Raw genomic sequence first — 15,975 nt, forward strand, 5'->3', positions numbered from 1 at the left:
TTTTTATGGTGTAAAGCACTTTGAACTGCCTTGTTGCCGAATGTGCTGCACAAATAAACTTGGCTTGACCTTAAGCAACTTTTCTGCTTCTGTCCTCTATCCATTGTCCTCCACTCCATTAAATGTGAATATTTCACAGTTTTGTGATCTGGCTTAACCTTAACTCTTACCATAAAATGTCAGTTGGGTGGTTAAGGTTTGCACCATGTAACAGGTGTTAAATAAGTTGGTTAACCTTGGTGTCAATCCAGAGAAATCCTCAGATTTAGCATCAAATCTTTAAGACAGAATCAGAATAATAAAGTTTGGCAAAACATCTAAAAGCAACATGTAACATTTCCCAAGTATTACCGACAAGAAATAATCCCTTCTTGATTCGATGGTTCCTGTATTTTACTTTCCTTAGTATGACTCAACGTCTTTAGCTAGATTACATGCACATTTAATACCACTGCAACTTTGGTACAGCAAGATTAGAGATTACATGCATAATCTTTAAACCCTCAGCAGTCAGGCAACCATCTGGCAAGAAAGACATCCCCCTCTGCCCTCAGAGGAAATCAAATCCACCTTAGTAGAGTCGGAGGAAATCACACAATATAAAAGGAAATCCTTTGTTTGACTTGTATCAGTCCATCTTGGCTCAATGAGAGTCTTCATACTGTCCTGAACTACTCACCGACCTTACCTTGCTAAGGGAAAAACAACTGAGAGCCGGAGGTTTTCTAGAGTAGGGAAAAGGTCTATTATTGATCCATCAGAGGTGAGATAAAATAAACTTTCAAGAACAGAGTTCAGTATTTCCTCCCTGAATGGAAAGCTGAACTTGTACAGTAAAGCCTGTTTATAGGCTGGTGGGTTTATAACAACCGGTTGCCTCTCAAATGAAAGAAAACAAGATAAAAACACTTTCATTTTTGCTGAACCCAACCTTTGTTTAGTGGAAAACTAAGTAGCACTGATGAGTTTCATTACAAGTATAAACACAACGCTAGATGCTCTAAAGGTTAAGGGGTTGAAACGAAAGTCCAATTTATCTGAAGATTGGAGTGCTAATTAAATATGCAGAAAAAAAAATCTCTCAGCAACACAAGTTGTTCCCTGCTCTGTTACATAACCAGGAATCCTAAAAAGCTTGAAGAAAGTGAAAGCAGATACTAATTACAAGATGCTCAAAAAGGAGGTGAAGCTTGAGAACTTGATGGGCTTCTTAGCATTTACAGAAAATAAAAAATGTTTTATTTGTAAAGCTTCAAGAACACAAGATAACAGAACAGATGCCAATTTGTAGCCATATGGTGTGTTCTTATATCAAGTAGTGTTTGACTCAATGTTGCAATATGGTCTGTGACAAAAGGTTACTTATTTTACTAAATACCATCAGAAGATCTCAGAGATTAAGCCAAGCAAAAATACATAAAACTAGACGCAGAAGGGATAAAAACACTAATCGTTAGGGATGCACCGATTTATCAGTCAGCCGACTTATCGGTCCATCCCTACTAATCGGAGACGTTTCTTCACCAAATTCAACGAGGTGATAAGTGGCTGGAATAGTATTCTTAAATATAAAATGATTACCTTTTATTCTCAAATGTTTTAAACAAGGCATGAAAATCTCAGAGCAGAGCAGATTTCAGGGTTTCCAGGGAACAACAGGTTTTAAACATCAAAAACTGTCCAACATATTCTTCCTTTGGTTTAGATTCCCTTTCATCACATGCCAGAGTCGGTGCTGCCTCCTACCTCTTCTGTCGTATCTAAGCTGTGTATGTCAGACCAATGAGCCTTTACTGAGAACCATCTCTCTCAGAAGTCAGAACACATTTCTCAACAGCAACATGTAAACAAATAAGATGTTGTACAGGATGTAACATGCTTCAGTAAAGATACTAAACAGCGAGGTTCTGTGTATTGGCACTATTAGATGTGCAGGTACATAGCACTCAAGGTTTTGTATGCAAGGCAGCCATGTTGAATTTGAACTTGGTGTAAGTAATCAAATCAGTGAAGTTTACTTGTAAAGAGACTTGTGAAGATACAGTTGCAGTAACCAATGGGACTAAAGATAAACATGGATGAGTTTCTCTAGACCTTTCTTGGAAATTAGTCCTCTAGTTCTGGAAATGTTCTTCAGTTGATAGAAGGCCAATTTTGTAAGTGTCTTTATGCGACTCTGAATGTTCAGGTCTGAGTCCATCACTACACCCAGCTTTCAGGTCTGAAAACTAGTTTCAAGCTGTAATAGCCGAAGCGGTGTTCTGAGTCTTTAGGTTCAGAGATAATAACTTCAGTTTTGTTTCGGTTTAGATGAAGAAAGTTATGGCACCTCCATGCATTGATTTGTTCTGAGCCTCTGTTCAGGGTTTCGATTAACTTTGTCCACTGTCTAAACCACAGTGTTTAAATCTGGAAGTCAATTACATAAAATTTATTCCGTGGTAGCTTATTCTGACGCTACATCTTAAAATGATCAAGTGCATAAGGCAACTCTTCGCTTAGTTGCAAGAGTCACTCGGAAGTAAGAAAAACATGAAAGCTTTGAACTTGCCTGCTCAGATATCCCTAATGTACCTCATTAAACCGTACACGGTACCTTCATGCTTCCAGCCAGAGGATACAAAACAGACAAAAAGCAAGAATTTAAAAACTGGTGTGCTGAGCTCTCAGAGGACAGACTGCCCACTCAGAGTAGCTGTGGTTACATTAGGTGAGTTTTGATTCATCGTTTTCCGTGGGCAGAGAACTGATCAGACATTGGGAGTTAATTTGGGCAAATTGAGTAACTGGTTTTTTTATTTATTTTTTTTTGGTTTTGTTTTTTCCCAGATGAAACACCGCTACGGGGGCCGCCATGCTGCATAAACAGCAGGTGGATTTTACATTTTAAAAGCTGCTGAAACGCTTCAAAATGTCTTCATCTGTGTTCAAATAAATGTGAGAATCTAAAGCCGAACAACATCCCTCCCAGCTGATGACAGCGCCAGACGTCAAATGGATCTGTATAATAGCTGGCATTATCATTACATAATGTGCTTAGCGGGATGAAGTGAGGGCAGAGGCAGAGTTTGCTTCTGCAGCAGAGCGACAGCCAACTTAAAGCACTCGTCTGTTTTTGTTGAGAGGCGGGAGGATAATAACCCATAATGTGACCTCGCTGAAATCTATTTGGCTTTGTTGGGTCATTCACAAGAAAACAAAACATGGGACACCACAGTGACTCATTACTACTGCTTGGCAGCTTGCAGTTACACTCTTAATAGGATTCCACTGTGCTGGGCATTGCAGCGCTGAAATGGCTCTTTACATTGAACTGAATGTTATGAGGCTTGGGGGATGTTTTCAGGAGGATGCTGTTTTACGGAGGTCTAGAAACGGATCAGTTACGGGAGAAACAACAGATGGCTCAGTGCTTCCTTTTCTTGTTTCCCTAAAAAGGTGGAAGATAAGTGTTTGGGAGATTATCCCCAGTGGACTTTACTGCCAACTTGTTTATTAGGAGGTACACTATGCTAAAAGATGTCTGCGCTCAACTTGAAACATAACTTAGTCCAGCAGATTTTGCACTTGCATAACCCAGATAAAAAGTAAGAAAAAAAAAAAAGAGTTTTACTCATTTTCTGGATCTAAATGAGGACAGTGCATTGGGAAATATTAGATTATTTCTGTCTTACATCCAACTGCCGTTTCTTTTCCCCAACATTATCAAAGCTTTGTGAAAAAGTGCTCTCACTGGGCCACTCGGCAGCTTCTAAAGGCTTAGGAGGAAAATTACTTTGGTTTTAGCCACTTTGTTTTAGAGTCAGATCTCCAAATTATTTTAATTAACTACATCACAGAGCATGGCACAACCCCTGACTGTCATTTATTTTCACAGTACCGCTGCTTTGTTTGAAAGATCTGGGGCAGCATGTAAAAAAGTAAAACAGATGGCATTTTTATGATTGACTTTCTAAAGGAAAGCTTTAGAAATTGGGTAACCGATTTATTGTGAATGTGTTGTGAACAAAGTTTAACAATTTATGAAAACAATCTTTTCAGTGCAGGGAATCAAATTACTGTTTTATTATTGCCAAAGTTAGTTCTTCTAAAGTTAGAGAAAAAGAGGGAGAGAACATGAGGAGAAAATGGAAATGCAGCATAAACAGATTTCCCACACTTCAAGCATAAATGTGTAACTACTGAAGAATTTATAACAGTCAATAACCGAAACTTCAACACAGGTGTCAAACTTTATTCAACGTAAAGTTTAAATGACAGTCAAGTAAATAACGCTTTAGAATTTATCTGAAAAAAATCCATTTAGGGAAAGCCAAGTGTGCTAAATGTTTTCAAAGTTAGCAAAAGCACTAAACAAAAAATTTGCCTGTGCCATTAGTGCATTAGATAAAATTGTATTTCTTTATCCTTTTTGTTATGGTTGCCATTTTACACAATGAAATGACATTGGTGGGCTGGCTCACTTTACTACACCCCAACATTCATAAAGTATGTTCCACTGAATTTGCACCGACTGTGGGCATGTTGAGGGCAGAACATGAGGAGGAACTTTGCACATAAACTGAGGTACTGCCGAGATCTTCATAGGGAAATTGCTTTCTGGAAACCATGGTTTTAGAAATACAATTTAATTTTTTGGCATTCGCAATTTTCAGCTTCTGACCGTACGTTCACTTTTAGTATGGATCCTGTACAATGTGTCATGAGACTCCTGATCTACATTTCTAAATGGCTGTTACACTACCAGCTTCAAGCAGAACTTTTAAACCATTACGCCGGTGTTCATAAATGGCGTTCCAGTCCAAAATTTTAAAATTATGTAAATAACAGTGAATGTGAACACAGCTCTGATTACTAGTTATAAACATGAGATGCACACATACAGTATTTAGCTTTAGGTTGCTACACATTGCCTTAATGTTAACAGATTCTCAATGACTTTTCTCAATTACATTTATTGTGAGAATGAAAATCTTGTAAGATAGTTATCACAAAAAATGATAATGCAACAAATGCTCACCCCTACCAAACACTTTATGAGCACACAAACCCATGGCAGTAGCTTTATAAGGACGTACGATTGTTTCAGTATATAAAAAATAAAAGGCTAGAATATGACTGAGCTAATAATCACTTGTTGATTATTTTGGTGCAAAAGTTGATTTCAAGACGTCTTTTCTATAACAAGCAGTTTGGGGATCTAAGATGTTTTTCCATTTCTGAATAAATCTCTGATAAATGTGAAAGAACACATTTATCACAGAGGCTAAGCATGTTCAGATCCTCCATGGATCACTTTTGTTTTCCCTGGCTGCCTGTTATAAACGAACGCTGGTGCTCAGCTCATGGATGGAGACTCTTATCTCTGAAAAACACAAGACTCGGCTTGGCCACGTGGGTCACAGCGGTCACTTCTCTGGGCCCCGGCTGGCATGTGGCCCTCAACAAGCACTACAAACCTTCATTAATTAATGTGGCTCAGATCCTCATGTTCAAATGGGTTTTGATTACCCCCCCTTTGGGTGTGTGTGTATGTGTGTGTGCGTGGGTGGGACTGGACACTTGGTGGGGGATGCACTTTTCCCTTTCAATTAAACTCAAGGTTGAGTCACAATAAATTAGAAAATGTTGCTGTTATGCTGATTAGCCAGCAGGTTTTTAGCCAGGATTGAGATGTCCCTGTGTGATTTGGTTCATGAGGGAGAGCACTGCCTCCCCAACTCCACCCACCCCCCAGAGAGAAGCATACAGATACTGGATCACATCCCGCAGGACGGTGAGGAGCCAATTTGGGACGCAAGTGGCTGCTTTAAAATCACAAACAGGAAGGCGAGCGATGCTTTTTCTTTTGCATTTGGCGCAGAAAAATACGTTGAACGATATCTCTCCCAAGTTGTTGATAGACTAGCAAATTCAAACTGAGGCAGTGTTTTCATTTTCACCACAGCGGTGCTTGCTACACCGCCAGGAGGGAGGAATTACTTCACCTCAGTGTGTGATTCATATGTAGGAGTCCACGAATGATCGGATCAGCCTCGCAGCCAGCGTGATAAAAAAGTACCCGACTCTGCAGCCTGGAGAAACACAGAGGCTAAACTGGTAACCGAGCATGCTTTAAATTCAACGCAGTTTGTTTGTTTTCATTGTTACAAGCAAACTACTAACTAAATCAAAGAGAATTAATAAGGCCTGAACAAAACAGGCTTCCACACTATTAGGGGTGGACGGTATAGACTTAAACGTCATCATGATATTTTGTGGTACTATTTTGATAATAAAAAGTCACAATATAAATTAGGCAATAAATCAATTTTATTTATTTTAGAAAGTCGGAATTTTTTTTCTCCAATGCACTCCTTTGGTTTCCATAGTTCAGGCGGCCATCTTGTCTGACAAGTGTGTGCTAAAGCTTCTACTTATTTGGACTTTGAACTCAAGTGAAGTCTACAATAGAATATTAGGGCCAGACTATAGTTAATTTTACTTTTTTAATTATGAGAATAATGTCATAATATTACCAGATTAAACTCATGATATTAGGAGAATAAAGCAGTAACTTCATAAGAAGTACAATAAGGAAAAATAAAAATTTAAAATGAATTTTGAACATCTTGTGAAGTTGTACTTTGGTATCATTTTACAAATAAGAAAATACTTCTAATATCAGCATCAAAGTATCGGTAGCAGAACTTTGAAATGATCATGCAAACGTCAGCGTTAATTTAGAAGAAAACCACATAGACTGAACTTGATAACTCTGTAACTCTAGAAGCTACTCTTCTAATTGAAAAACAACTTTTTACTCTAAATCTGAATGTGTTCTTTTGGTAAGATTGCTCCTTAATTCTGCTAATATGACATAAATATGGCTTTATTCTCATAATTAAACAAAAGTTTTCATGAATTAATACTCTGTGGCAGCACTCAGAAGGGGAGATTGAAATAAAAGCCACATTTTGACAATACTTTGTCATTTGGAATTTCTTTTTCAGAAAAAAAGCAAAAAAAAATTCGATCTGGTACAAAAAAATAATCTCACCATTTTAAGCCATATCATCTAGTTCTCATATGAACTGAACAGCTCAAATAAACCACAATGGAGATTTCTACCTTAATAAATAACATTTGCAGCAGCTTTTTGTTTTCCTCAGTTTATCTTTGATTATAACATTTTAAAACTTTACTGACATGAATCATTTAAGCAGTAAAAACAGAATTACTTTTAAACTCACCTCCATTGTTTCCCTTTGTTTTCTTTTCAAATCCCTGCTGTGAGACATCAAACAGCCGCCAAACATTTTCAAGCCATAAATCATTCGAAACAGATTTCTATTCTTTTGTTTCCCTGCAAGAGCATTATGAGTAATAACAGCCGTTTTTGTTGCCAGAAAGGGAAAGGTCAGAGTGGTTCTTCTTAATCACATACAGCTGAATCATTTTTCATACATAACTGCAAGACATCTTGTACATGCTAAATGTTTTGGTTTGTTTTTCACAGCTGAATCTGAGACCCACTGAGTAGTTGTTGGCTGTGTACAACTGTCCCCATTCGGCTGAAAACCCATGACCCCGCTCACCTCTGTTCCTTCTTTTGTCTACTTTTGTTCCTGCTGCAGCATTCTCTGACCCAGAAGTCAAGGCATTGTAATCTGTCTCTTGTCAAACTTGCTAAATCTATTTTGATTTATTTAAAAGTTTAAACACATTTCCTATATATTTGCTTTTTTACTATTTGGGTGAAACATTTTGGAAATTCCTCGGCCTGGGGTGTTTCTGCATGAAATTTCCATGTTCTCCCTGTGCATTCATGTGTTCTCTCCAGGTACTCTGGCTTCCTCCAACCGTCTAAAAACATGACTGTTGGGGTCATTGGTGTCCTTTAACTGCACTTATATGCGAGAGTGTTTGCCCTACTTTAACGCCTTAGCATTTTGCTATCCGTTTTTACTAATGTTTAGCTCACTTAGCTCCCCCCGCCCCAAAGTTATTTTTTCAGTTGAATAAAGTTTCACATCTATGCAGAGGTTTTAGTTTAGACGTGTATATTCATGCTCTTATTTTGAAATCTGTGTTGACTGATTACGCAGCAGCATACGGCCCTACACCACCCTGTGGAGCACAAAGGTTTAAGAAAGCAGAAAAGATAAACCAACAAACATGATCAAAAGTTTTTTTTTTTTTCCTTAGTCAACTTAATTTATTTGAATCAGATGGTCATTACAGCACCAGGCTGTTGTTTTAGTCAGGAACTGACCCATAACTTCATACGTTTCCCCAGTGGAAAAGAGCAGATCTCAACTAGACTCTAAAAAGAATAGAATCGGTATAACTTCAGACACAGCAATAAGCACCTTAATCAGCTTCAACCAACATAATAAAGAGTCTGCGTTAATAAAGACGTCTGTGATGCCACCTTTAAAGCAGCCCCGTTTCTGCAGTTTATGTTTCTCCGTCTCCTTTCAGCTCCCATGGCAGCAGCAGCAGCAGCCAGGGATTATTGGGACGTTGCATCAGACTCACTCACTTGTTATTCATTTCTTTCACAATGCATCATATTTTCATATTGCTTGCGCTCATTGGATACTACTTTTAGTTGCTAACAAGCAAAGGAACGTCTCCTGCTTTGGTTATTTATTTGTTGGCGTCCTTGCTTTCCTGCTTGGGATTCTTAAAATTTTATTTCCTTGTGGGAAGCAGAGCTGACATTGCAATTATCCTGCCACACTGATGACTCTTCAGGTGATTGCAAAGTCATTAGTATGATCCTCCGGCAGATGTTTCTGTCTAATAGTCTTATTAACAAGAGGATGGAGAGGAACTTTGGTTTGATGTTTGCATAAACTGATGTTCAGCTGATTTATCTGCAACTTCGGCTGTAAAATGTTAGCTCTGTGATCCACGGCTGTGTTTTTTCAGTTTATTGACAAAAGCTAAAAGCATTGTGACACAGTGGTGGACATCTATGTGGGCGTCAACTGGGATCTCTGAACTTGTGCAGCCCGTTTCCAGGCAGATGAAATGCTTGCTATATCGGTGTTACCAAAACAAATTTGTTTTAACATTTAGGGAATTGACTCAGCTTGAACGAGAGATCAGACTGGTTTCTGTTTATTTCTCCAGTTGCTACAAAAATGTTGGAAACACAAAATTGCAGGGGAAAAAAAAAAGTGGCTTCCAGAAAACCGATTGGAGCCGTTGTCAACACAAACATAAACAAAGTGATGTAACACACCTGAACAGATGCTATTATTTTACAGAGAAACACACTCCCCACGCTTCTTAGCACCCCTGTTAAAGATGTGTCAAAAATTTGAAATAAATTCAACCGTTACTGCTGTGGTTATTTCTCATACTGCTGACAAAGTTAGAAAAAAAATCAGCTTACAATTACAACATATTTATTCTGTAGGGAAGAAACTCCCATGTTCAAAAATAATTCATTTACAAAATGACTTCCTATAAAATAAATATAACGGATCCTTTTTTATTTAGACTTTACTCTTAAACTGATCATAGATTGTCCGTGTGCTTTAAACTATTTTAATTATAGGCTTATTTCTCTAAGCCCAGCATTCAGGTAAGGCAGATGAAGTTCCTTCAACAAAAGGTGGAAGAGGAAGATGGCGAGAGAGGTGAAAACAAACTAACAAAACTTGCTCTAAAATAACCAAAGAGTTTTTTTCGTCTGCCCAAAAAATGTGCATAATATTTTAGAACAGTGGTCCTCAACCCCCGGGCCGCGGACTGGTACCGGTCCGTGGAACAATTGGTAATAATTAAATATTTCAGTTTTATGTATTATTTGAGTCTGGAGGATCTTTTATTTTGAAAATCCTTAAACCGGATTCTCTCGGTTATTTACGTGCCAACGCTGAGCCCACAAGCAGCAAAATGGGTAAGAAACAGATCAGGTGTCTTTGGAAAGTTTCTTTGCAAAGGGGTAAAACCCAGAGAAGAGACAAGAGGATGGATTTATCCCGGACCGGTAGGTGAGTCCCACATTACAAGCCGCTCTGCGTAACATGCGGCGACCGGCTGCTAATGAGGCAATGAAGCTTCAAACTGCTTCGCCACGTAGAGACCAAGCAGGCTGTGCATATAAGTAACACTTCGGGTTTCATTGTCTCCCATCACTCCCAGAAGGAACCGTCACGTTGCAGAGAAACAAGCTCAGGGCTCCCGTTAGTCATTATCGTGAGTTAAAATTTTCACGAAAGTAAAATGTTCGTTTTTGTTGCCCATCTGTATCTTATTTTGAAGGGATATGTAAACGTTACCATAGCGACCAGAGTCAGAGAGGGTTTGGGCAGTGGTCAAGAGGAGATGAGTAGAGCTTGTGAGTCTTAAGTCTGGTTTAGACGGCAAGATTTAAGAATTGTCGGCCGATTCTCCAAACCTCACAAACCGATTCCAGTCACAAACATCCCGATTCCACAGGATAATCCAGTAAAAAACCCCAACATAGCGGGAATTTAGAATAACCAAACATGGATGACGATGTAGAAGCAATAGTGACAGTTTGTGGAGTCATTTTAAGAGATAAAAGAAACAAAAAGAAAAGGCGGTGGATAACAGACGACGGGAGCAGCCGCTCTATTTGCTGCACTATGATTTGGAAGTGACTGTTTTTTCATAGTTAACATTTTTAACTGAACATATATAATAATGACCTTTACATATAATAATGAACATTTCCACATATCATCTCCAATATCCACTGGACTCTCAGTTGCCATGTGTCAGCTGTTCGGGATTCGCCTCTGTTCTTACGTCACCGCGCTCTGATTGGCTACCTGTCACATTCATCAGGGTGTATTCTCGGTCCCAGACAGGGAAAACCCCACAGGCCAAGACAACACAAATTGGGTATATTCAGGGTTTAGCGGGAACACCAACATGCAGAAGCCTTATCTGACGGTGAAAGTGAAAGTTAAATTATTTTCTTGAAAGCTCTTATTTGAGCAGAGATGCAGATTTTTAGGTGTGAAAATTCTCTACTTCTACAAATAATGTTGATGAAAAAATTACAGCAAATAAACAGAAGGCCAAACCAAAAATAAAAATATATATTTAAAAATGTAAGCTCTCCATGTGCTTGCGTGAATTCTTTCTGGGCACTCCGGCTTCCACAGTGTAAAAACATGACAGTTCAGTTAAAAAGGCTTTCCACATTGCAGTGGGGTGTGAGGAAGGACGTTTACATCACTGCTTTCATCATTCCAAATGACAAAAAACTTGCATAACAATAAAAAGTTTTATTGTTTTAGTGTGCAAACAATAAAACTTTTTGCAGTTTTATTGTCAATCAGTTTCTTTCTATAAATAAAGTTTGTATTTTTCTAAATTCTTAAATATGAAATTGTTCTTACACATCTTCAACATAGGTATCACTACTTTTTGAGAGTAAATATTGAGGGGTGTTTTTGTCCAACATACACAGCACAGGGATGTGGAGTAGATGAGTTTAGATTATGTTACCATGGTGATCAAGCTAGGCTCAAACAGATCTCAATTTCAGATAGAGAAAAGAGCAACCATCAGCTGAACAAATCGGTAATCTTTCTAGCTGAACAACCCTGAGGTGGACATTTCTTCAGTTGTTTCGTTCTCATACATATATAGTGAGCTCCATATTCCTTCAGTGGACCAAGGTGCACTGATGCTGAGCGACAGCAAAACATTCAGGTCTAAAATGCAGCTTCAAAGCTCTGGCATCAGGATTTTCTCCCCCTCCACAACAAATGACTAAGCTCTTCCTCCAGTGCTCCAGTTTCAGAGATGTTTCAGCTGCTTTAGAGGATCAGGGAAACACTCGTTCTGATGCACATGCAGCTGCTCTCTGCTGCTAAAAACACAGCAACTGTACTGCAAGTGTTGTGTCACTGTGTCCTCATGATGGTGGTTGGTGTTAACTGAACTTTCAAACTCAACATTCATGTTTGGTAAGTTAAAACATTGAAAAATGACTATTACAATCTCGCTTTCCCCTACTCTTCTACTTTTCTCTTTTTTTTAACTTTGACAACAATGACTTGTAATTCTGTGCAGCTCTGACCAAAAATTATTTAGGCTACATTCACACAGTAGGCAAAAATCATATTTTCTGCCTTTACGCCAGTTTCATGTCTGAACCGCCCAATTTCAATCTTTTCACCAGCCCCAAAAATTGATTTGTGCCACTTCCATAAGTGGTACTAAATTGGATACATTTCAGAGCGTCTGAAGTCTCAATGGTCGTGTCGAATTTGATCTGACTTTTTCGTTATTGACGTGAGACGAGTCACAATTTTGTACCAGAAGAAACCAGACATAAATACAGAAGTAAAAAATGACTGAAGCAAACAATGTTTTAATTTTTCTTAGACTCCTCCATCTTATGATCTGGTGACATTACTACAGACTCAACAACTTTAAAATCGACCCATCAAGTAGTCAGAAACAGCTATGATGCAAAGTCCAAATTCAACTAAAAATTAAGACTTTATAATAACACACACAGAAGCTGCTGTTTTAGTAATGCTAGCTGTGCTAACTGCAGTAATTGTAAACATAAGATGCTAAAGAAAATTCAAAATGTCAATTCTGTTCTTGCTCTTGAACAGCAACTGTTCTTACAGCTTTAATTATAAATAATTACTAACCACTCAGAGCTCAAAGGTTAAAACTATTTTTTTTCAGTGCTGCTCGTATATCTTCTTGTAGTCGAGCTCAGGGGTCTCCAACTTTGACCCTGCTACTGTAGGTTTTATAAAACCAAATAAAAGCTTTTTGTTTATTTTTATTTCATGCGCAATAAGAATAGGTACGATATACTCTGATTGTGGACTAAAATTGCAATATTTGTTAGATTTCAGCTGCTGCATTTTTTTTTTTACACTTAACTGTGTCAAACGATCCAAACCCTTTGAGCAACCTGTTCCCTTTCTCGCATTTGGGGGGCGCTGAAGAAAATACCATAAAAAACTCTGAAGATACTAAAAGCAATTTCCGTCAAAATGTAAATCAAATGGAGTGGTGTCAGGTTTTAGGGGTTGTAAAATTTATCTTTTCTAATCACAGGCCATTTCTCCTGCTAGTGCAAGACTCTTGTGTTTGTTATGGTTGTATTACCCAGAATGCACTGTGCTGTAGTCTGCTTCTTGCTGTTAGAGCTGTCTTTGGTCCTCTTGGCATTCACATATATGTTCATAATGCCCCAGAGTTCACTTCAACCAAACAGACTGAGGTTCATAGGCTGACCAGACTTTGCTTTTTTGGTCCACTTTAGAGTTTTGGTCCGGTTCCCTAAATTAACTGGACTTTTTAGAAAAAAAACGAACCGGAGTTTGCTTAAAGCGGACTACACCGGGCTGGTGTAAATGCTTCCTTAAAGAGGAATCTGAATCTGCAAAAAAAAAATTATTTAAAAAGATCAGCCTTGGCACATCCAAGCATTAGATGAAATCTAAAATGTGCCATAACCTTTTAATTGGTCCGTTTGTATGTAAATGGCTGGAAAACACAAGCGTTCAAGCAAACAGAATCACTTGGCAGGAAATATTTTTAATTCTGAGTCAGAAAACAAGTTTCCAGCCAAAGCCAAAAATCCTCAGAGTCTCTCCACAGAAAAGTGAATTGTCACACAGGCTGAGGACTGGTCTGACTGATTAACAGACTCTGTGCTTCTTCACTGAGTAAAACCCTGGCTGCCCAGTGGAGGTCATAAAGCAACATCTGCCAGGAGAATCCACCCTTTATACTGCCTACCATCCCCCATCTCTGCCCTCCAACCCTCCTGTCCAGCTCTGGATTAAGAGCTAGCCTAACCCTCCCCACAGCATGCCACTCTGGGTGGATTAACTCCTGCAGAAGCCACACTACTGTCACACATTAACCTGCAATCACAAGCCCTTTCTGCAAAGCATGCCTGCAGCAAACATTCGGTAAAAGTCGAACATGATGGGAGGCAACAGAAATACCTTCACTGCTTCTGATCCATCAGACACCAGCGCTGGAAAAATAAAGAGATTCAGGTAGATGGAACAAGTGTTGAAAGCAACTGCTGAGAAAGCAGTTTGCTTTCATTTTTATCTCTCTGACTGTTTAGTATTTTCATAGATATCCATGGACTGATTGTATTAATTTATTTATTAATGATTTTATTGATTATTCTGAAAATTAATCATATAAAAAGGTTTGCACATTCTGTAGATTTTTCCAGTTAACCACTTAATCTTATTTTATACAACACTAGAAATACAAAAAAAATTAAACAATTTATTTTTTAAAGAAGAAAATTTTAATTTTATTGCTTAAGATGCAATCATATAGTTTTACTTTAGTCAATGCTTGATTATTTGTAGCAAAGGATGCAACTGCAGCTAAAAATATTTCTAAGATGCGAAAAGCTCAGTGGTTTCTACTCAACTTTACTTCAATTCGATGTAAGGCCAATCTGTTTATTATTTTTGGGATTAATTGATTAATAAAAGATAGCAAAAGGTGCTTAATAGGAGATTTATTTATATACATTTACAGAATGTATATAAATACATTCTGAAGCTAAGACTATGACACTTGAGGAATTCTGGGTAGAACATATAAACAGACAGAAGGTGTTTTTTAATCTTAAAACCAAATGTATATATTTTTTGCAGTTTTGGCTTAATTACTGCTCTGAGTAAGTTGTTCTTTCTGCAATTGGTCTTTTGAGTCTGTATACTCTCATTAATTGATTACTAAATTAGTTGGAAATTATTTCAATAACTGATTAATTACAGTTAGTCGCTCCAGAAAAATATCCAGTGAGATAAAATTTTTTTAAAAAGCCCACCATCTTAAAAGTGTTACAAATAAATTAAAACAAGCCCATAAGACTGAATTTGCCTTTCTGGGAACAATATGTGAAATAATTTCAATCAACTCAGCAATATTTTTCTGTATTGGATCAGTATTGATCGAAACTAAACCTCAGACGTCTGTAGTGGGTTTGGAAGTGAAAAAAAAAAAAAAAGTGGATCCCTGGTGTTCGACGGTTCAATATTTCCATAAATCTCCAGTAAGATTAAATTCACAAAAAAGCCTTACATCTTCATGCGTCAGAAACCCAAACAAAAACCAGCCAGCCAGACAGAAGTTGCCTTTCTGGGTACAGTATGAGGATGAGCTCCACTGGGCGGTTAATCTGAGAAGCCATGAATCACACGGCTTGGTGAGACCAAACCCCTAGCCCACCCCCCTCAGACATAGGTGATTTTTTAAAAACGCACTCTTATCAACACAGACAGCCTCATGCGATGCTTTGTTGCAGTAAAAAAAAAAAAAAAAAAAAATCACACGCATCATTCTTTCAGAGGAAACAGAGCTGAGCAGCAGAAGGAAGGGGGGGAGAGGCTGGATTCGCAGCAGAAGCAGCAACAGTTGGCTGCCTGTCGACTGAGACGAAAAGAGTTATCGGCGGCGCAGAGACACTACGTTCATGTTCGAATCAGACGATTGGAGATAAAGAGAGAGAAAAAATAAAAGGTTGGAGATAAAATCAGACTGGAGGGATGCCTGGCAACTGGTGGCAGAGAAAGAGATGCAGTAAGAAATGAAACACTCACTGGAGTCGTCTGAGTCGTATCCCTCCACGTCCGGCTCCTCGTCCCTCCTGACGGCCTGCAGGGAGGCGGAGGCTCCAGCACACGCCCGCTCAGGGCTGTCCTCATTGGGGCGATCACTTTCTGAGGTGGCGGCGGCGGCTGCAGGCGTAGAGAGGGCAGAGCGCAGGGGCCCGGCGTGGCCCGCTGGCTGGGGCGCCGTGGGGGGGAGCCCCCGCGGGTAACGGGGGAAGTAGTCGGAGATCTGCTTGATGGGCTGGATGGGACCAGGGCACACGTCAATGGCCATGTGTTCTTGGATGCTGATGGTGGGTTTCTCGCCTTTGCGTTGTGTCATGCATGCGGTCCAGCCCGGAGCTTACTCCCAAAACAACGCAAAAAGAAAAAAAAAAAA

At 38.8% G+C, this 15,975-nt stretch overlaps 1 protein-coding gene across 1 annotated transcript in view; it reads right to left on the reverse strand.

Moving 5' to 3' along the window:
* The window catches only part of LOC106962048 (double C2-like domain-containing protein beta), an 80,240-nt gene extending 64,271 nt beyond the window's left edge, over positions 1-15,969 (reverse strand). Inside the window, exon 1 of the mRNA XM_015056197.1 lies at positions 15,585-15,969. Within this exon, the coding sequence (XP_014911683.1) occupies positions 15,585-15,918 (334 nt within the window). The 5' untranslated portion in view covers positions 15,919-15,969. The remainder of the gene's footprint in view (positions 1-15,584) is intronic.
* Positions 15,970-15,975: the final 6 nt, after the last annotated feature.

The sequence above is a fragment of the Poecilia latipinna genome, unplaced genomic scaffold, assembly GCF_001443285.1.
Source record: "Poecilia latipinna isolate Pla-1442-1.1 unplaced genomic scaffold, P_latipinna-1.0 Scaffold1365, whole genome shotgun sequence".
Taxonomy (NCBI): domain Eukaryota; kingdom Metazoa; phylum Chordata; class Actinopteri; order Cyprinodontiformes; family Poeciliidae; genus Poecilia; species Poecilia latipinna.